Here is a 20,999-nt window from a genome sequence, read left to right on the forward strand (position 1 = left end):
CGAGCGCGCGCGGTGAATTAGCAACGGAGGCGTTGGATGAAATGCGGAAGAAATAATCCTACTCACAATAGCGATTTAAGTAGAAATACTGGACGAATGCCTTGAAATATATAATCTGATCGATGTCTTGAGGTGTGGCAACCGTAGTATAAACGGAATAATTGAGTTCGGTCCGTTGAATTATTAGAAAAATAATGTACACCCGAGGTGTAACGCGATGACTCATCTGAACGCTTCTGATTGGTCCTTGCATTCATAAGCTCAACAGAATCTTATGTGATTGGTTATAATGCGCAGTGCTTTAAAAACGTGTGCAGCAGAGTCATTAGCATTTAAAGCAACATGGACCAAAATAACGGCCTGAAAACAGAGCTGATTTTGACTGGGTAAAAAAGATGTTTTTTTACACTACCATTGAGAAATTTTAACCAAAGCATGTTATAGGCTTTTAATTAAGATCCTAACGAATCATATCAACTTGTGCAAAATGGGCATCCGATGACCCCTTTAAAGGTGCAGTATGTAAGATTGACAGCTTGCGGTTGAAATGGGTACTGCAAAAACACAGGCATTCCTCTGGCTATAGTAGGGGTGTGCAATATGACGATTCTTGATCGTGGACGATAAAAATGTCTCCACAATCTGCTTTTTAAGAAATATCGTAATATCGTGCTACAGCGCACATTCTATATACTGTACAACGTATACTGTTCTATATTCTATATACTGTCAATATACTGTACAACGCGACATAGATCAGTGTTAACTCAGCAGTAGAGTTATTCTCACGGGACACCGCACTTATTCGCAATCACAAAAGTAATTTTTTTGCATGTGCTTTAATGGCTTACTGGTTAAACGTTTCATTCACGTGTTCTTCTGACATGCGCTTTTTCTGAGCATGTACACCCGAAGCGCGCGCACTAAAAAACCTGTTAAACACCGTTTGATCACTGAACTAAGTTGTCTTTAGCGCTAATACTGTCAGAACACATGAGGTTTATGTATAAGCTCAGTTGGTTATGTCTAAAATGAAAGTAAACAGTTAAGAGAGAAACGGATGCTTGCCTGTATATTAAGATGTGTGCAGGTCTTAAACTTAAAGGGACAGTACTAAAGATGCAGCCGACTGTCATTAAAGGGATAGTTCACCCAAAATTTAAATTTCTGTCATAATTTACTCACTCACATGTTGTCCCAAACCTGTATTAATTTCTTTCTTGTGCTGATCACAAAATTAGATATTTTGAAAAATGTGGGTAACCAAACAGTTGCTGGTCCACACTGAATCTGATAGCAGGAAAAAAATATACCATGGAAGTCGCTGTGGACCAGCAACTGTTTGGACACATTCTTCAAAATAGCATTTATTTTCAGCAGAAGAAAGAAACTCATTCATGTTTAAAACAACTTTTTAGTGAGTAAATGATGGTATAAAAATAAAACACTTCTTATTTTTGGGTGAATTATTCCTTTAATGTTAATAAAACACTAAAACACAACGAGAAAAATCATTCACTACTCTTGACTGAAAAACTTTAATACAGATGCTTTAATAGGAATTAATCTATATAGCGTTTTATTTTTATATTTGTTCATTCAGTTTCTTAAATGCTCCTGTGAAATATCTGAAAATAAAACACTGTGTTTTATTTGTATATTATGTGTATTTGTAAGCTGTATCTTTCTTCTCATTTTTAATAACAGATAAAATAATGACAAAGATTTTTATCTTCGCCCACTTTGGCCTAAATATCCACCATTCTTTTTTATATTTTGTTAGCTTGAAAGGCTTTGTCTTTATAATAATAGGTTGTTTGCAATCACGTGATTCTGAAGTTTGATATTAACCATTTGCACACACGAGCATTATCCGCCTCGCTCCTCCCGACCGCAGACGCAGGTTTACAAGCCACTTTTCAGTAAGTTTCTTGACTTTCCCCCTCTTATGAACAACAAATTGTCGTACACAATAAAAGCTCCTTGTGGTTTCTCGGTTTGGCCGATTTGAGCATCCTTAAACAACGCAAAACACAGGAATTTTGAGTTTCTGCTACTGATTCCTGTGGAGAAAAATCACTTCCTGCCCTCCAGCTGCGTTTCGCGCGTCATCAGTGACGTCATGTGCAAACAACCTATTAGTTTGGCTGTAGTACTCAGACAACAAAATAGAGAAACCAACATGACAAAGAATCGTGATAAAATCGTGATATTTCTAAAAATAAATCGTGATATGATATTTTTATACCATATCGCCCACCCCTAGCATTATATATATTTTTAGAGAAACAGCTATGTAAACATAACATGATTCCTTGACAGCAATACGCTGTGTTTTCCGACAACTGTATGTAATATCGCCAGCTAGCGGTTGAAATGGGTACTGCAGTTCTAGCCCGGAATCTGAGTAGCATCTGCCTGCAAAACCGCTGCATTTTCAGGAACGCAGTCCTAGGACCGCATTTCTAGGACCCTAGGTTTTTAGTGACAACGCCACCTACCGAATTAGAGGACCAGCGAAGATGGATGACAGTCAGAGTGTGAGTATCAAACGTGAATACATTTTTGTTTGTTTAACATTAAAAACAATTGTGATGCATTTCATTGGAAAGTTAACGTAGCTGAAGTGATTGTGATTTGCTAAATAGTCTTGAATTCATAGCCATCATATATTAGCCTCTAATGCTGTAAAATGATTTGTTAGCATGATAAGCCTGTGTTGAATTATTGACAGCACAATAAACTGTATCACGTTCGTTGTGAAAGCTTGTTAATTACTCATTGTTTTTCCATTTTAATTAAGTTAAAATAATCTTAATGTTTTAACTGTCACATGCTCACAGTCAGCCTGTTTAACGTTACCATACAATACATGTTATGAGTACATCTCTTCATTTTGACATGGTTTTATAATGTTGGTTGAGACATATGACATTTTAATAGTCAGACATAACAGAGAGGCCATCATAATAATTGACTGTTAAAATACCACGTGTTAGATCGTGTCATTTACTGTGTACTGTACTCTATATGAAGTGCTTTCAAGGACACAGCTCAGGGCAGGCAATAGTATGACAAAAAATAAATAAATAAATAGGTCAAGTATTGGAATTGTTTTTACACAATGCCCAATGTATCCTTTTTTTAAGCGTTAACAGTATTTCTGTTAACAGTGATTATGTTCTCCATTTACTATTTCAGTGAAGTGGAAGAACTGAATAGGGTGATAGAGAAACAATTGAGAAAAGAGGGGAGAGCATCCAGGTGCATACATCACAACGTGTGCTTTAAATATTTAAAGTCATGTCAATAATATGTTATTTCTATTCAGATTTCTTGCATCTCTCTCTATTATTTTTTTTTCTCAGTTCAGATGGGCTTTGTTGACATGAATGTTTCAAGAACCTTTGTTCCCACAACATCAAAATAAATTTTTTCCAAATCTTTGAACATTCAATAATAGTATTATGAACATTAATTGGTATGAAGATTGATATAATTATTTTTGGATCGTATATGTGTGTGCGCTCTGTGGTAACTAAGGTCTTTTAAATATGGAATTTAAAATTAGAGAGTATAACATGTTCAACTAAATGTTCCTTATTTCATTCACTTCTCTCTCTTTCTCTCTCTTAGGAGTCAGTGAAGACGTCGTCCATGAAGTTCTTTCTATGTGGTTCACGTCATGAACAAATTTGTTTTTGTGTGTGTTCAAGTTCAACTGTTGTAATATATTATTTTATAAAATATACACAATCTTAAATCTACCCCCAGAGTCATCCTTGTGTCTTCCCTCTGTACTTGAAAATGTGGTTGATCTAGTGACTGAAAAGACTATACCATGATTCCTTGTTTATTTTACTTGAGTTATTATATTATGCTACCTAGACCCAATAATTACTCAACATTCCTAGGAACCAGGTTTAATTGTAATAAAGAAAGTAGTATTTGGGTGTAATATAACTTTTAACAATTTCTAAAATTCTAATGTAGTTAAAACTGGGTGGAAATGCTGCCTTAGTGGCACTTTTTTCGGTCCTCCAAAACTAGGGTCCTGGACATGCGTTCCTGGGACTGCGGTTCTCCGGCTCGGTAGGTGGCGCTGTCACAAAAAACTTAAGGTCCTAGAAGTGCGGTCCTACAACTGCGGTCCTGAAAGTGCAGCCTCCGTGGGGGACTATGACGTCACTTTGTAGGCGGATCAGCGGTTAGCATGAAACTGGTTCCTTCGACAAAAAGCCAATAGGATTTTCCCATAGGCTTTTGGATTATCGCAAAAAATAAGCTCTGTGTTCAACCATAGTTCATGAAACTTACACGTTTTGTCCATCAAGATAATCTTGACAAGATAATATAACTTTGACGAATTTTGAAGCCGAAATAAAAGCGTGAGAACTAAAAAGCTAAACTTAGGCTATAAACGAACTACAGCACCACGGTCGCTCGCCTTCAGCGTCACCACCAGCTCCCGACAACTGTTTCAAACTTATAACATTATTTATTTAGTGAACAAAGTACCACATTTCAGCTCTCATTTTGTTAGGATTGGTACACAAAATGTTATTTTATCCGTGCTTCAAGGAAATCCTCAATCTATGTTTTCTAACCGCTTCATGTGGCCGCAAACATTTAATTTTTACGTGCCTTTAAGCAATATGCATCATTAAAGTTTAACTTTCACCACGTTAAGCCCGCAAATGTGGTGTTCACATTTAATATGTGTTTACCTTATGGTGCGGAGAGTCTCCGTGTCAGTAAAGCGATAAAACAAGCATCTTCCCTCTGAAAACATGACTCGCATTTCGGGGCAAAGCAAAAAAAACAACAATATAAAATGCTGTAAACTATTCATTGGTTATCCTAAAATTAATTGAATTACAAATTATACTACAACTGGAAAATACTGTATATTGATAAACTGTTCGGTGTGATGATGTTTAATGTGTCCGACAGCGCCTGTAGTCCCATTTAGCAACTTGTTAGCAACCGTCTTTTTTAAGAAACATAACAGCTTAAAAAATCACTAGTGGGATGTAACTGGTGTGTTTTATGTCGTAGAATAAAACGTGAAAGTATCTTGAGCCTGTGTGAACCACGGACCTTATTTTAGGGATTTAACCAAAATCCCATTCAAAAAACCCATTGACTCTGGGACGTTGGAACTGGAAGTGCTAAAATGCTGACTCGCATCCGGGTTTTCGCCTACAAAGTGACATCATAGTTCCCCCACTCTATTGCAGACGGATAATATTGGCGGAATCTGCCCGAAACGCACATTTCAGAGTAGCTATAGCATTATTTTTCAGAGAAACAGCTATGTAAACATAACATGTTTCCTAAATACCTACAAACATATGTAATTTTTTTGGCTTTAGAAGAGTCAAAAACATACATACAGCACCTTTAACAAAATATAGCTATTCCATTATTTCATATTTTAAACTTTAACGATTAAAACACAAACCATTTCAATATATCTGTTGTGAAAATTATTCATATCGATAATATATATATTTTTTCTAACATGACTAAATATTTCACAACTAAAAAAATTGCCATGTCATTGAAGAGCCTGCTTAAAATTAAATATTCAACTTGTGGTGTAAGAAACAAGCAATCTATTATGAAATAAATATTCTTAATCTTCTATGATGTGTAAAAAGTGTTTCTATACGTCCACAGGTCTAAAAGTGCCTACACAGAAGTTTTTTTTTTTATTATTATTATTGAACTTTCAAAATTACAAAATTCAACAGCAAGTTCTTCACATATTTCTCATATTTACACATTTTGTAAATACAAATTGAGACAATTTTAATAAAATAAAAAACAATAAAATAATATTTTTTAAAAAATAAACAAAATTATAAAAAATTTAATAAAATGAGAGAAAAATAAATAAATAAAAGGGCATATTTGGGCTTTACGATTTTTTAAAGACTTTATAGATTCTAAATAAGCCTTAAAGGCTGTTTGAAAATAAGCAAAATTGGGTTTTAAGTTACTCTATTTAGTTTGATGAATATAACATTTTCCTAATAGCAAAAACAGATCAATAATAATAAATATGTTCCTTTTAGAAAAGTCATACACGGAGGCGGATTTGATAATGGTACCGCCCACCAAATTCAAACTCTGTCACCTGATTGGTCGATTTCGGTTCGTGCGTATATGTCCTCCTAGATCGATTCAGCGCACGGCCATGTTTAATCTCTAGACGGAAGAGACAAAAGCCACAGCAACAAAGAATTTCTCAAGAAACGTTCGAAGAATTAATCAAATCCTCGAAGATTCAAATCCTTCAAAATTCGGAGGTAACGAACTTGGACATAACTATAATTGAATTAGCCAGTTATCTTTCCCAACGTGCATAGCGGGTCTCTCTTGCGCTCTTGTTAGCATCTAGCTAAGCTAACCTGTGTAACCGTGTAACAATGTAACCGCTGGCAGGTTGAGCTAGCATGCTCTTTCAAATATAGTTCACCTGTATCCCACTCCTCAGGAAACAAAGTTCACCATGTCCCCAGAAAAATGTGCTGCGCTGTGGTGTTCTTATTTAATGTTGGGAACTGCTTGCCTGAACTCACGCGTTGAATCTGAAAGGAGAAAACTTTTGTCGATAAACCACCTTTGTGCTGCCTCAGTTAGCTCGGCAAACAACTCATGACTCTCATGCACACTTTTCGCTTCAGATCTAATCGGTAAACCTTTAGTGAATTAGTAACGTTAAATGACCTTGAATCAGATTCGACTTGAATCAGATGTGTTATTAATCCTACTTATCATATAAGTTCCAACGCTTTTAATAAGTGTTAGAAACTATTAGCTAAACGTGGGTGCCTTGCTAGCAGAATGTATTGAAAGCAAAGCAGTTTTCGACATATATATATATATATATATATATATATATATATATATATATATATTCTGTTCCATTTAATCTAATTCGAACACGTCTGTTCAAAAGTATTTAAAGACAAACTGTGAAACTACCCCTTTACTCCCTGCAAGAAATAGTTATGCTTTATATGATGATAATTTTATGTTATATCTTTAATATTTGGCAGGTGCTCCAGAAATTCCTCCACTAAGTGTTCAGGAACTGTGACCAAGTGAGGAAAAAAAACGAGACATCGCGAAGCCAAGCGTGGAAACACTTATGAGCTGTTAACGTTATTTTGGACTCATAATTCTGCATTGACTTTAAGTTTGAAATCGCTCAGTTTGGAGTTTTTCAGCAGGTTAAAGAGGAGCAAGTGACACTGAGCAAAGTTTGAAATTCCTCATGACGAAGAGAATACAGGAATATTAAGAGCACATTTAAAAACCTTTAGCTGAGCCTTGTGCTTTTGAATGTAAATACTTTATATATATATATATTTTCTTTTTTGATACCAAAATAAATACAGAGGGTACTACAGGATTTCTGCAATCCAGCTGTTTAAAAAATTAATAAATTAGAAAAAAATAAAAGTGAATACTTTGTACATTTTCAGGGATAAAGTAAAAAGTGACTTTTGAAAAGCATTAATAGATTTTTTTGCTAACTTGCCTTTTTGAAAATCCTTGTGCAAGACTTGAATTTTACAAGTACCTGTTTGCTAGTTATTTTGTACGTTGGCTCTAGGCTTGTGATATATTTATTCATATAAATATAATTTTCTCCTTTTTTGGGAGAGCTTATTATAAACAATTGTTATACGCCAGGCACTCTTCTTTTTAAGAGGTCTGTACGTACCAGAAACTGTTTACACAAAAGCGCAGTGAGCGTAACGGTAAAACAGTTTTACAAATAGCTGAAAAGTAGCAAAAACAGACAAAAAAAAGGCTAAAAGATTAATTTGTTTGAAACCGTTGAGGAAAACATCTGACAATGGCTACAGCGAGAACAGAAATCCCTGCTTCAGTCATGCCAATGAGCAAACAGAATGGACAGTCCAAGCCCATGAACCTCCAGTCAGGATCGCTTACTTCCTCATCACAGTCGGGAAAAACACCTCTGATGCCCCAGAAAGGAAGCAGTATACCCCAAAGCAGTGGTGGTATCAGGTAATCTTTATTAATTTAAAATATTTTGAAGACTCTGGTTCCTTTTGACATTGATTCCTTCCATCAATCGTGTCATTTAACTGTTTGTTATGAATATAACTGTATAAAGTTGAATATGAACAATTTCTTCTAGGTTTGGTGATGACTGGAAGAAGTGCCTGCAGCTTCCACCGAAAGACATGAGAGTGAAAACCACAGTAAGTTTTAAAACTTGTGTTCTTATTAGATGGTGGTATTTTGAATTGGTTGCTGGTCCACTTACTCCCAGTTTTTGACTTTAAACATCCTCCTTTTTGACAGGATGTGACTGCAACCAAAGGAAACGAGTTTGAAGATTACTGCCTTAAGAGGGAACTGCTGATGGGCATCTTCGAAATGGGCTGGGAGAAGCCTTCCCCTATCCAGGTAGTCTATACCATATACACTGTTACAAACCTTTATATACTGTACACATTTATATAAACACATTTGGTAACACTTTATTTTAAGGTGTCCATAATACAGAGTAATTACCTAATTAAGTACTTAGTAGTAGCCATTGTACTTGCATGAAACAAAATGTACTTACCATGTAACTAAGTTATGGAACAGCCTGTACTTACAGTTTGTAATTATGTACATGTAATAGGCAGCTACTGTTACACATATGTAACAGACCGAGTCTGTTACACAGCTACTTATGTAACCAAAAATTGTTACATATGTTGCAGACTTAAACATTGTAATTATAAATGTAAGTACATAGACTTAAAAAAAAAAGCTATTTAAAATAGTGTATCAAGATTGTACTTAAGTGTACTTCATATGTATCTATTCTGTACACCTTATCCAGCTGCACCTTAGTTTGATTTAACCCACCAGTACACAGCTTAAATACATGTAATATCTTTCTAATTACATTACAATCACAGAATATTACACAGGCATAAGCTACTTAAAATAAAGTGTATCAAGATTGTACTTAAGTGTAAAAGTAGCTGTGTAACAGACTCGGTCTGTTACATATGTGTAACAGTAGCTGCCTATTACATGTACATAATTACAAACTGTAAGTACAGGCTGTTCCATAACTTGGTTATATGGTAAGTACATTTTGTTTCATGTAAGTACAACGACTACTACTAAGTACTTAATTAGGTAATTACTCTGTATTATGACACCTTAAAATAAAGTGTTACCACACATTTTTATTATACTTTACACATTTATAAAAACCAATGTGGTTGATTGGTTTTGTCTGCTTGGCTTATGGCTTTCCGAATGGTTGTCAAATAAGCCTTGACTTGTTTTTTTGTTTGTTTTTTGTTTTCTGTCCCCTACACTGTCTGTCCCTGTAGGAGGAGAGTATTCCTATTGTCTTGTCAGGGAGGGACATTCTTGCCCGAGCTAAAAATGGCACAGGTAAAAGCGGAGCCTACCTCATCCCCCTCTTGGAAAGGATTGACTTGAAGAAGGACTATGTTCAAGGTTGGAATATAATATGAAATGCAAATATGTTATGTATAATGCATTAATTATACCGTTTAAACATATGGGTCTGTAAGACTTTGTGTTTTTGAAGTATCTTGCTTAGCAAGGGATACATTTATTTGATCAAAAATACAGAAATTTTTTACTAATTTTAGTACAGTTTGAAATAATACAATTTTGTAACCATGTAAAAGCCTGTAGGTGTTACTTTTATTCATCAAGGACATTAAATTGAGCAAAGTACTAATTTATTTACAAAAAAATAAAAAATCTTGGTAACCCCATGCTTTTGAATGCTAGTTTTATAAATTTGATTATTTTTAACTCTTATTTATTTATTGTTTTTTCTCTCCCCAACTTTGTTTTAGCCATAGTGTTGGTACCAACTCGTGAGTTGGCTCTGCAGGTGAGCCAGATAAGTATCAACATGAGCAAGCACCTTGGTGGCGTCAAGGTTATGGCTACAACAGGTGGCACTAACCTGAGGGATGACATCATGCGTCTTGATGAGACTGGTAATTGATGAGAGTTCTCTACCATCTTTGAGAGTTTCCCAAGCTTGAAAAAAAACTTGATTTCAAAACTAAATGTGGGTAATAAAAATTAATTGACACATTTAAAATTATAGGCAATCATATTGTTAAAGCACTTGTGTAAATTCTTCAGTATATTTTGTTTAAAGGTGATGTTCCACAAGTTTTTTTTTGTCGGGATGTCACACCTACTGACTGTTTTTCTGAAGTCTTGTCCTCTTGCCAGGCCACAGTCATTTAAGCAATTCTTAAATTGTGCTTCCTTGTTCCTCAAAGAGAAGTGATGTTAGTTAAGGAGTTTCATAATTATCTGCTCTTGATTATAATGGGTTAAAGATCTAACATACAGGGCAAGTCATCTTGACAGTTGAATTTTATTTATTTAAAAGAATTTAGAAGACAATGTACTTAATGAATACAGCCTCCTCCCCCCTCCTATTGTTAACCTTTCCTTCTTTTTTATTTATTTATTTTGTCTCTTCAGTACATGCTATAATAGCTACCCCAGGAAGGATCCTTGACTTGATGAAGAAAGGTGTGGCCAAGGTTGACAAAGCTCAGATGATTGTGATGGATGAGGTGAGGAAAAATAATGCAAGAAAGATTTCCAACTAAGCATATTCTCTAAATGAATGCTAAAATTGAAGTTCATGGTGTCTGATTCTTTCTTTCCTTTTGTTTTTTTTTTTTTACAGGCAGATAAATTGCTTTCTCAAGACTTCGTGGTGCTCATTGAGGACATCATCAGCTTCCTGCCTAAAAACCGCCAGATTCTGCTCTATTCTGCCACTTTCCCCACCAGTGTGCAGAAGTTTATGGTGAGAGCTTCACTTGTTGTAATAACACCTCGCTTTATGTAATCAGTCTAGTCTTTTTGAAGATAAATGTCCTACTGTATCCAGGATTATTTCTCATATGTCTTGTTTAATCATGCTAATGACACTCTCCTGTTGTGTAGAGCAAACACCTTCAGAAGCCATATGAAATCAATCTGATGGATGAGCTGACACTGAAAGGCATCACTCAGTACTATGCTTATGTGACAGAAAGACAGAAAGTGCACTGTCTCAACACACTGTTCTCCAGGGTAAACGACCATTCTCTTTACAGATATGCCCTAAATTTGACTGGTATTTTGCAAGTTATCCATTTGTAGTATTCCAAAGCTTCTTTGGCATACTACAGTTGAGTAACTGTATTGTCTTCAAGTCTTCGTATTGTCACCTCCTCACCTCCTAGGACAATTTCATTGCTGCTTGCATTTATATTTATTTTATGTCTTCTTCTTTCCTAGCTCCAAATCAACCAGTCAATCATCTTCTGTAACTCCACCCAAAGGGTGGAACTCCTTGCCAAGAAGATCACACAACTTGGCTATTCCTGCTTTTACATCCATGCCAAGATGATGCAGGTCAGCTTCAGAATACATTAAACACTTTTTCACTTTTTTTTTACAGAAATTACAATTGAATTCAAAAAGGAGGCATTAAATTGATCAAATTACAGTAAAGATATTTATAATGTTAAAGGTTTCTGTTTAATGTTCTTTGGAATTTTGACAAAGAATTCAAAAAAAAAAAAAAAATTCACGTTAAAAAAAAAAAAACCAAGTGGCACAATTTTTTTTTTTTACTTAAGAAATGTTTCTTGAGCACCAAATCAGAAATTAAGTTTTAAAATAAATGGAAAATAGAAAAGTTATTTTAAAATTTTCTGTTTTTACCGTGTGTTTCTTTTTTTTTTTTCTTCTTTTTTTTACTAAATTTTTATATTATCGCAGGAATACAGAAATCGTGTGTTCCATGACTTCAGAAACGGACTGTGTAGGAACCTGGTCTGCACGGGTACGGATAGCCACATTCATAGAACTGTTTTCAGGGATTTCCCCAAATGCTTATGAAACCTTTTTGATGGGATCTTTCCTCTGACAGATCTTTTCACAAGAGGAATTGACATCCAGGCTGTCAATGTAGTGATCAACTTTGACTTCCCCAAAAATGCAGAGACATATCTGCACCGCATAGGTCGATCAGGTAACCATCTGCTCAGGATTTGACTGGTTGTTTTATGGTTTTTTGTTCATCTGTTGTTGCTGCTGTGTCTACATGTAGTGTATTTTAGTGTTTTCTGTGTGTTCTCAGGTAGATACGGTCATCTGGGTCTGGCCATTAACCTGATCACCTCAGAAGATCGTTTTAACCTAAAGGGCATTGAGGACCAGCTGATGACTGACATAAAGCCCATACCCAGCAGCATTGACAAGAGCCTCTATGTGGCGGAGTTTCACTCCATGAACCCTGATGAAGAGGAGGCTACTCACAAAGCAGGCGAGCTTAATTAACCCTTACTGGTAAGAAGGCCATGTCCTAAATGACCTGATCTGAAGAACTTGTTCAGACGTGACAATATACCAATATCTCCCTTTCTTTTAGGAGAATAAAGGGACCAATGCTAGGCATTCTGCACAATTTCTACTGAAGACAGATGCAAAGATGACTTGTTTTCTTTTGTTTATTGTAGTTTTTCCTCACCAAATGCTTCAGGGGTCTGGAACTGCCATGGTAAAATGTGATCAGCTGCCACTGGTTTGGGGGCCAGTATAAAGTCATTAGGTTTTTGTTGTTCTCGATGGACTCACTGAGGCAGCTTACCCCTTTTCCATTTGGAGCACAATAAGCCACTATTCTTTGGATCCAGAGCACTGGCAAAGACCATTCACCGTCCATAACTGCTGTTCATTAGAATTTTCCCCATTTTGTTTACCAGAACAATGAAATAGAAAATAGTGGCAGAAGAGGGTGCCAAAAACAAATTCCCAAGCAGTAAAGTTTAGTGCTGTCTATCCAGCGCCTAATGTGGAAGGTTTTTGCGCATTATATAATAAATGAGTTTTATTCAGAGCTTTACAGTTGAGCAGGGTAAACCAGTGAGGAAGTTTAACACATTCATAATGATCTTCTGTTGGTTGTTCACAGCTTTGTGTGTGTGCATGAATATAGAGCGGATTGTGCTTTCGTTCTAATACAAACACAACACTTCAACCTTTTTCTTTGGCTAACTTTTGACTCGCCACCATGTCATCTTTCCCAAAAGTTTATCGAAAACATTCAACCCCTTTTTAAAGTCAGTCTCTGCATCGTCATGCTTACTTCGGCCATTTCTGTTTCTCTAAGTGCCTTACTCTATTATATACTTCCTCTAGGTAGGAGGGAGCACTATAGGTGCGTGGTGCAAAAAAACGAAACTCTCTTTTGGTCAGGATTGTCAGTGGAAGTTGTTACCTGCTAGATTTAGACTTCTCTAATACCTCAACCCCATAAATCGCTTGTTCTCTATTTGACCCACCAGTTTGTTGGTAACAGTACCTACCTCCACATTGGCTGGGTGAGCAATAGATTTGCTTGTGTCCAACAACCAAGTACCCCAGCTCAGATGTTTGGTGAGGCCAGACTTCAATTTCAGCAGTTTAGCCTGCATTTTTGAAATCTGAAGGGCAGTTTAGGTTGTTAGGTATATATACGTTTCTCTTCCTTCCCCCGTTGAAACATAGTCAGGTTTTGTTTTATTAAAACAATGAAATGTGATCGATCAGATTCAGTTTTCCCCTGGTGGTGTCTAATGCACAGAAACAGACAGAGTAATGGATATTTTACAACATATCAGCTCAAATGCTGTGATGAAATGGCAGCTGTAATAAAGTTGGTAGCTCTCGAAGTGTAAACTTTTGTGTCCCCTGTTGTATGTTGAATTGTGCTCTCTTGGACATGTGTTGTATTAAGTAGAAGCTGTATGTTTTACTGCGAGGATTCATGGGAGAATGGCCAAATCTTTTTGCTCCAAATGATAATGCCAGCCTATCCTGTCCCTTCTCTTTTAAGCAAAATAAAAGTCCAGCATATTCTCCAAATGTTTGTTTTCTTTCAAATACTTTGACATCATGGAAACTAATATCACTCCAGTGATTCAGTTGGAATTGGTCCAAAATCAATCATGTAAATGAAATCTTCATAGTATAGGCAGTTGATTGATTTAACTTGTTTCACATACTTTTAGTGCCATAAGTGTATTTTTAACTTTTTTTTCTAAGAAGCTATTTTCTATTTTGTACATTAAATCTTCTCACCACCACCAGATAAATTTAGTTTAAATGGCCACATGTTAAACTGTTTCTTCTCAATCTACAATTTCTAAATTATATTTAAATAAATTAAAATCTAGTTAAATTATGCAGTTTTTCACACTAGCATTTTCTTAACAGACATTAAATATTTAGAAACTCCATTCCATTTTGTAAGGTACCAAGGCTGAGAAAGTTTTGGCTTGCTTTGTCTGAGCAAGACAAAGGGCGAGTTTCAGAGAGGTTACAACACAGTTGCCACTTGCAACACATTACTGTGGGGCTCCTTGGCTGAAATGGAAGAAACGCTTCAAACATCAATCTCTTAAGCATTTCAGCCTCTTTGGGAGGTTAATGTGTCTAAAAGAAAGCCAATTCTGAGAAAGATTAATAATACCTCCTGCTTGAGGGAATGTAGCAATTTGAAACTTCTCAGATGAGAATTTTGTGCTCTGATAAAGGAAAAAAGTTCTCAAGAAATCTTGTTTGCAATAAAAGCATATTATAGGCAAAGCTTTGGCCTTCCTGGCGGATATATGAGTCTTTGATTATAGAGAAATTAACATTTATGCTTAAAATATTTGAATATAAAATTATTAAATATATTTCTCAATTCTGCATCAGTGGAATAAAATTTAAAAATCAGCTAAGTTCACATTTTTTCATTTTAATTTAGTTTAACTTGCTGTACTAAAAAAAAAAACGAACAAAAACTAATAAAAATGTAGGGGGGAAAAACAACAAAATGACTAGAATTAAAAAACGGAAAATGTAAATCAACGCATGAATAAAAACTAATACCGTTAGTCTCTAAAATAACTTTATTATTATTATTTTATTTTAAAACGTCTAGGATCACTTATTTTATTTTTAAGAACTACTGGTTTATCATCATCCCTTCGTCTATTTTTTAATTGTTGTATTATGGTAGCACAACGAAAACATGCTTGTATAAAGAACAAATGCAAATGTACATCTCATACCCTTGAAGAGTAACTTTGGAGGAGTGGAGAATATACGTCACGAGCCGTCGTATTTCCTTCTCCGATGACCTCACGAGGACAACATACTCAGTATCCAATCATCAGGCAGTCGTGGTGTCTTTTGTCCAATCATCTCTTCATACAGCCGGAATGGGCGGGCCAAGACGTCGTTTACGTAGGTTGTCCCTTACATTCTACCGGTGCCTCTCAGCCGTTTAACTGGACTGCATTGCTAAACGTGAGTATAGCACGAGGCCTACAAATAGTTACATAAATTGCATTCGTACACTTGCTATTTATTGGTCCGCCATATACTGATAGAAACGACTGTCTAGCTAGTATATAACACAACCTCTTTCTCGCGTCTCACTCAGATATGTGCCACTCGTTCTTTTACATCACAGCATGTTAGCTAGCTAGCATTAACCTTAGCTTACCTGCTATGTAGCCAATGAGGCGTGAATGAAGCTCCACATGCTAGTGCACTACTTTTCTCTAATGAGCTAGATTCTAGTTGTTGCTATGCGCGCAGAACTGGCTTTCATGCCAAGAGAGTCGCAGCTTGACTAGTTGTCAGCTATGTAAACCGGGAGAGATGAAGGTTTTCATTTGGTTTTGACAAGTGGCTGTTATTGGAATCAGAAATGTTGTTTACTACCAGTCTGTCTCTGACTGTAGTAACGTGACCTTTTGCCCTATGGTTCGTGTCAGCTTATGATATCATTTAATGCTATTTCAATCTTACTGTACTGTTGTATTTTTCTTCAGCATGGGCAGTGTGTTGGCTGCCAGCTCCCCAAACCCACCCCCAGCCTCAGGGGGTGGCAGTGCCCCAGGTGGTGCAGGTCTGGTGACGGTACCCCCAGGTTTCACCATGCCCCCGGTGTCTGCAGTCCCACCCTCCTCAGGCACACAGGGGCAGCCTGGGACAGACGGCGAGGCCTCTCTCGCCAACCCCGGCACATTTGAAGAGTGTCATCGGAAATGCAAAGGTTTGTCTTAGGGTCATTTTCTGACATAAATTTTACCGTTTAATGATCTATATTATGTTTACTTATAGTCTTTTTTGCCTGCTTTTCAGAGGTCTTCCCTGTGCAGATGGAGGGGGTACGACTGGTTGTCAACAAGGGCTTGAGTAATCACTTCCAGGTCAGATATCACACAATTATATTTCTGCTACATAGAAATGAAATATAAAAGGACACAAATATATATAACATCTTCATTTGCTTCCTCAGGTTAGTCACACAATTACTCTAAGCACCTTGGGGGACTCTGGTTACAGATTCGGAGCCACATATGTGGGCAGCAAGCAAACAGGACCTACAGAGGTGAGCCTTTTAGTTGCATTTTAACTGACTAGTGTTTTTCTGTCAGCTTGCTATACAGAAAACAGAAGATATAAAAATACAAACTTATGTCGGCGCCGATAAACTTTGTACAGTGCTGTTGTGCTACAGGCGTCCCGAGTTCGAATCCTGACTCGAGGACCTTTCCCAATCCCGCCTCCTCTCTCTTACCCACTTCGATTCCTGTCAGTTCTGATCTGTCCTATTATAATAAAGGCAAAAATGCCACAAAAAAAAACAATTATTCAAAATATTAATAAGTACTATAATAGTATCTCAATGATTCTATGAAAAAAAAGACTAATAAAATATAAAAATAAAACTTTCAAAATATTAATAAAAACTATAATAGTATTTTAATGATACTAAAATAACCTTACAATATTCTCTTTGAAGCAATTGAATAAGACATTTTTTAAAGCTTAAATTACAGTGGTTGTATAATTATGGAAAAAAAATGGCAATCTGAACGGCAGTTAGTAAAGACAATCCTATGACAATCATAGATATATATGCAATGACACCACTCATACCCTTAGTATATTAATTTTTTTGTAAAGAAATCATTTAAAATATTGACAAAGTATAATAGTATCTCAGTGAAACTAAAATAACACTGTCTAGAATCACTTTATTTTTATGCCAATATTTTGTCAGAATAAAAAGCTGAGTAGAATGTGGTTAACGCCTGTCCTTTTTTTGTCTGTCTTTTCTTTTTTTAATCTATCCCCCCTCAGTCTTTTCCGGTCATGGTAGGTGACATGGACAACACAGGCAGTCTAAACGCACAGGTCATTCATCAGCTTACCAGCCGCACTCGCTCTAAAGTGGCAATGCAGGTATGCACGACTTTGCAGTCATGTTCACAAACTATGAAAGTGAATCAGCAGATCCTACGCATGGTATAGTTTTTTTATGACACAGATGTATTGTACAGTTAATGTAAGTTGGATCAGTTATGTGCTAAACTGGTTTCTCTCGTATTGTGAGAAAAATAATTTCTGAAAATATGGTGAGAAGAAATAAATCCTTTCATGCGCTTAATCCCAATTACATGATCTAATGCTCTTTAAAATTGCAGCTTTGTCCAGAGATCTGTTGTTGTGGAAAATAAGGTGCAATGCTGCATAGTGTATTGTTATTAATTGCCTGAATAAATGATGCATTACAGACGCAGCAACACAAGTTTGTAAACTGGCAGTGTGATGCAGAATATCGTGGCGATGACTTCACAGCTGCTGTTACCCTTGGCAACCCAGATGTTCTCGTTGGATCTGGTAACATATCTTGCAGTTGCTGTAGTCCATGACTGTCAAGTTCCAAAAATACATTACAAGAGGTTATGTTCATGTTTGGAGTCAGTACGATTTTTGTAATGTTCTCTCTTAAAGACTGCGTTTATTGATCAGAAATACAGTAAAAACAGTAATATATTGTGAATAAAAAAATAAAAATGTAAAACTCTCTTCTATTTGAATATATTGTAGAGTGTAATATGTTCTTTTGATGGCAAAATTCCAGTCTTTAGTGTCACATGATCCTTCAGAAATCATTCAAACAGTAATCGAGTTGCTGCTTAAGAAACATTTCATATCATGCTGTGCTGCTTTATATTTTTGTGGAAATGTTGATACTTTTCTTTGATGTAATATGATATAATGCATCCTTGCTGAAAAAAATCTTACTGACGCCAAACTTTTTAATAGTTTTATGAGGAAACTATTTATCCGTAGGAGCTTACATTGACTTTCATGTTTGGTCTGTTAGGTATCCTTGTGGCGCACTACCTCCAGTCCTTGTCTCCTGCTTTGGTATTGGGTGGTGAACTGGTCTATCACAGGAGGCCAGGAGAAGAGGGCACCGTCACATCATTTGTGGGCAGATACACAGGTGGTCATTTGGTGTCACAATTTAAGGTTTGGCAGAAATTCATAATTCGATTGAATGTACTGATTGGACCCCTGTATGTTTTCATCCTCAGGTAGTAACTATGTCGCCACGTTGACTGTTGGAGGAGCTGGTGCACATGCGTCATATTACCACAAAGCCAATGACCAGGTACTTCATACCGTAAATAGCTGTATTAAATGACAGATTTGTTACACAAGATAAGACCCTTGATCTGTTAAACTCACTCCTTTTGAATTTGAACACCTCCTACAGCTCCAGATTGGGGTAGAGTTTGAGGCCAGCACACGGATGCAGGACACAAGTGTGTCGTTTGGTTATCAGTTGGATGTACCTAAAGCAAATCTGCTTTTTAAAGGTATTGAAAGACTTTTCTCGGAACGCTTGCATTCAAAACAATTTGAGATTGATTTGAATTATTTGCACACTTTCATGTAGGACTGGACAATTTGGGGAATCAATCTGATTGTGATTTTTCAGATTAAAAATTGCCATAATGATTTAAAATGTGATTTAAACATTTTTTTATTTTTATATCAATATGGCTATTAAATAATAATGATAGTTAGTAGTAGTTTTTTTATTACTAAAATGATAAAAATGACTACATAAAATCAAAATAAATACTACTATTGTAATATTTCACTATAACACAATAAATAGTATTTAAGAAAAATATAATTTATTAGTATCATTATTATCAAAAGTATGATTATTACTAAATAAAACAAATATTACTAAAAAAGTATTTAAAAAATATTTAAGTATTTTATAATATGTTATTATATAATAATGATTATATTTTGCATTTTAACTGTAAACTTACAGCACTTATATTTATGGCTGTATTAATCTCTTTAATTTCAAATATTAAACCATCAAACTTTTATATTGATGGAAAACCAGAGACAGCCTTTAAAGCTTTTTGTTGGTCAGGGTTTTATGCTATTGATCCAGTTTGGGATTGTTAAGCGCATTACAAGTTTGGGAAGATTGTTAGTGCATATTGTGTCCACAAATTCATATTAAAATTTTCCAAACTCGGAGCGGATACAGAGATAGAGTTTGCATGGAACAAAATGTACTGCGAGCTGAGACGCTCAAACATCAGTGGATAATAAGATGCTCACACATAAGAACACAGTGCCGTACTTCACTCTGAACCACGCAGTGTGTTTATATTTATTTCATTAAATTGCAGCCTTTGCTATAAGCTGTATCGTGATTTTGGTTTTATTTCGATTAATTGTGCAAACCTACTTTTCAAGTTTGTTCCAGCTTGGTTCCATCGCTAAGCTTCCCTGTCCTCTTCTTGTTCTTCAGGTTCTTTAGATAGCAACTGGGTGGTGGGAGCGACGCTGGAAAAGAAGCTGGTACCCCTTCCTCTATCACTAGCTTTAGGCGCCTTCCTTAACCACCGTAAGAACAAGTTTCAGTGTGGCTTCGGCATCACCATCGGATAGAATGGCTGTGGCGACTCAAGAATCTCAACAGATACAACCCTCCACCACGCTTGGACCGGTGCAAAGAGACATGGGGACATGGACCAACACTGAAACTGACTCAGACTCCCAGTATTAGTGTGTTGAACCTTCACATGGACGGACCAGGACAAAGAGCTCGCAGGACTGTCCAGCAGAGCTCTCATCAATCTAAATGTTCAGTTATCTGATCAACAGACAGTCACATAAGGTTTGTTTTTAAATGCACATCATGTGGAAGAAGTATGTCTGATATGCATAACATTACTGGTGTTTTGAAAGGACATGCGTATCCATATTCACAATATGATTCATTCTGATACAGTCAGAAAATGTGGACATGCCTTTGCTCTTTTTTCTTTTTGATACATAATTGTTTTCATAAGACGGTTTTCTTAAGAGCAAAAGACTTATGCCGTCTTCATTTTTTTGATCAGTGAACGAAAAACACTTCTTTTGGTCTATATAAATGTGGTCAGGCAATTTGAGTGTGTTTTCTTTCTTTTTTTTTGGCTTGTTCATGTAAAAATTAAAATGACTTAATCTTGAATAATTCACTTAAATAATGAAATGCTGTTTTTCAAAATGATGAAAATTCAATGCATGGGAAGCTCTGGGTTTAAATAATGGGTTGTTTAAGTCGATGCCTGTGTCCCTTTGTCTCATATAACTACTCAATCAGAACCGTCTGATACTTTTGATCATGAGGTCTTTTTCCTGTATTTGTTTGTTAGGGTCTTAGGGCCAAATTCGAATGCCGGTTTCATATTAACCGGGCGTAAACCAATCAGACTGTCCTTTTTATGTGTCTCGACATGAAATGCGTCACTGAATTTTCCACATGGAAGAATTTCCAAAGTTTGTATTGTTTTAATTAGTTGTTGTACGCAGTCAAAGGTTTTTGGGGCAGTCAAAGGGTTGGTGCAGACACTGTAATAAACCTGTACAATTTAAGCTGGTTTTAATGCCCATGTCTCATGCTGATTTCATGTCTCTGTGACATGGTGGAGTACTATAAAACAGGCTTTTGGCCTGATTCCAATGGATTATTTTACAGTGCAATTATGTTGAATAAACATTTGGTTGTGAATTGAGTTTTGAAAAGAAGC

At 36.0% G+C, this 20,999-nt stretch overlaps 2 protein-coding genes across 4 annotated transcripts; both read left to right on the top strand.

The window, feature by feature from the left end:
• The first annotated feature begins 6,156 nt into the window (after nucleotides 1–6,156).
• Nucleotides 6,157–13,970, top strand: ddx61 (DEAD (Asp-Glu-Ala-Asp) box helicase 61). 2 transcript variants are annotated; one of them, XM_058747745.1, is made up of 14 exons: nucleotides 6,157–6,314; nucleotides 7,068–8,049; nucleotides 8,183–8,246; nucleotides 8,350–8,454; nucleotides 9,387–9,516; nucleotides 9,888–10,034; nucleotides 10,537–10,631; nucleotides 10,748–10,870; nucleotides 11,011–11,139; nucleotides 11,347–11,463; nucleotides 11,833–11,896; nucleotides 11,984–12,085; nucleotides 12,194–12,402; nucleotides 12,485–13,970. In XM_058747745.1, the coding sequence occupies exons 2-13, from the start codon at nucleotides 7,874–7,876 to the stop codon at nucleotides 12,391–12,393; spliced, it is 1,452 nt and encodes a 483-aa protein (XP_058603728.1). In that variant the 5' UTR covers nucleotides 6,157–6,314; nucleotides 7,068–7,873; the 3' UTR covers nucleotides 12,394–12,402; nucleotides 12,485–13,970. The 2 variants fall into 2 exon arrangements, with proteins under 2 accessions (XP_058603728.1, XP_058603729.1); XM_058747746.1 differs by having other exon boundaries at nucleotides 12,194–12,379.
• A 1,267-nt stretch (nucleotides 13,971–15,237) lies between these two features.
• On the top strand, nucleotides 15,238–20,984 carry tomm40 (translocase of outer mitochondrial membrane 40 homolog (yeast)). Of its 2 annotated transcripts, none has more exons than XM_058747926.1 (10): nucleotides 15,238–15,390; nucleotides 15,921–16,144; nucleotides 16,234–16,301; nucleotides 16,391–16,483; nucleotides 17,239–17,340; nucleotides 17,673–17,778; nucleotides 18,269–18,391; nucleotides 18,483–18,559; nucleotides 18,665–18,767; nucleotides 19,733–20,984. In XM_058747926.1, exons 2-10 carry the CDS (start codon nucleotides 15,922–15,924, stop codon nucleotides 19,870–19,872), a joined length of 1,035 nt encoding a protein of 344 aa, XP_058603909.1. In that variant the 5' UTR covers nucleotides 15,238–15,390; nucleotide 15,921; the 3' UTR covers nucleotides 19,873–20,984. The 2 variants fall into 2 exon arrangements, with proteins under 2 accessions (XP_058603909.1, XP_058603910.1); XM_058747927.1 differs by lacking the exon at nucleotides 15,238–15,390 and adding an exon at nucleotides 15,403–15,852.
• Nucleotides 20,985–20,999: the final 15 nt, after the last annotated feature.

Source organism: Onychostoma macrolepis, chromosome 16, assembly GCF_012432095.1.
Source record: "Onychostoma macrolepis isolate SWU-2019 chromosome 16, ASM1243209v1, whole genome shotgun sequence".
NCBI lineage: Eukaryota > Metazoa > Chordata > Actinopteri > Cypriniformes > Cyprinidae > Onychostoma > Onychostoma macrolepis.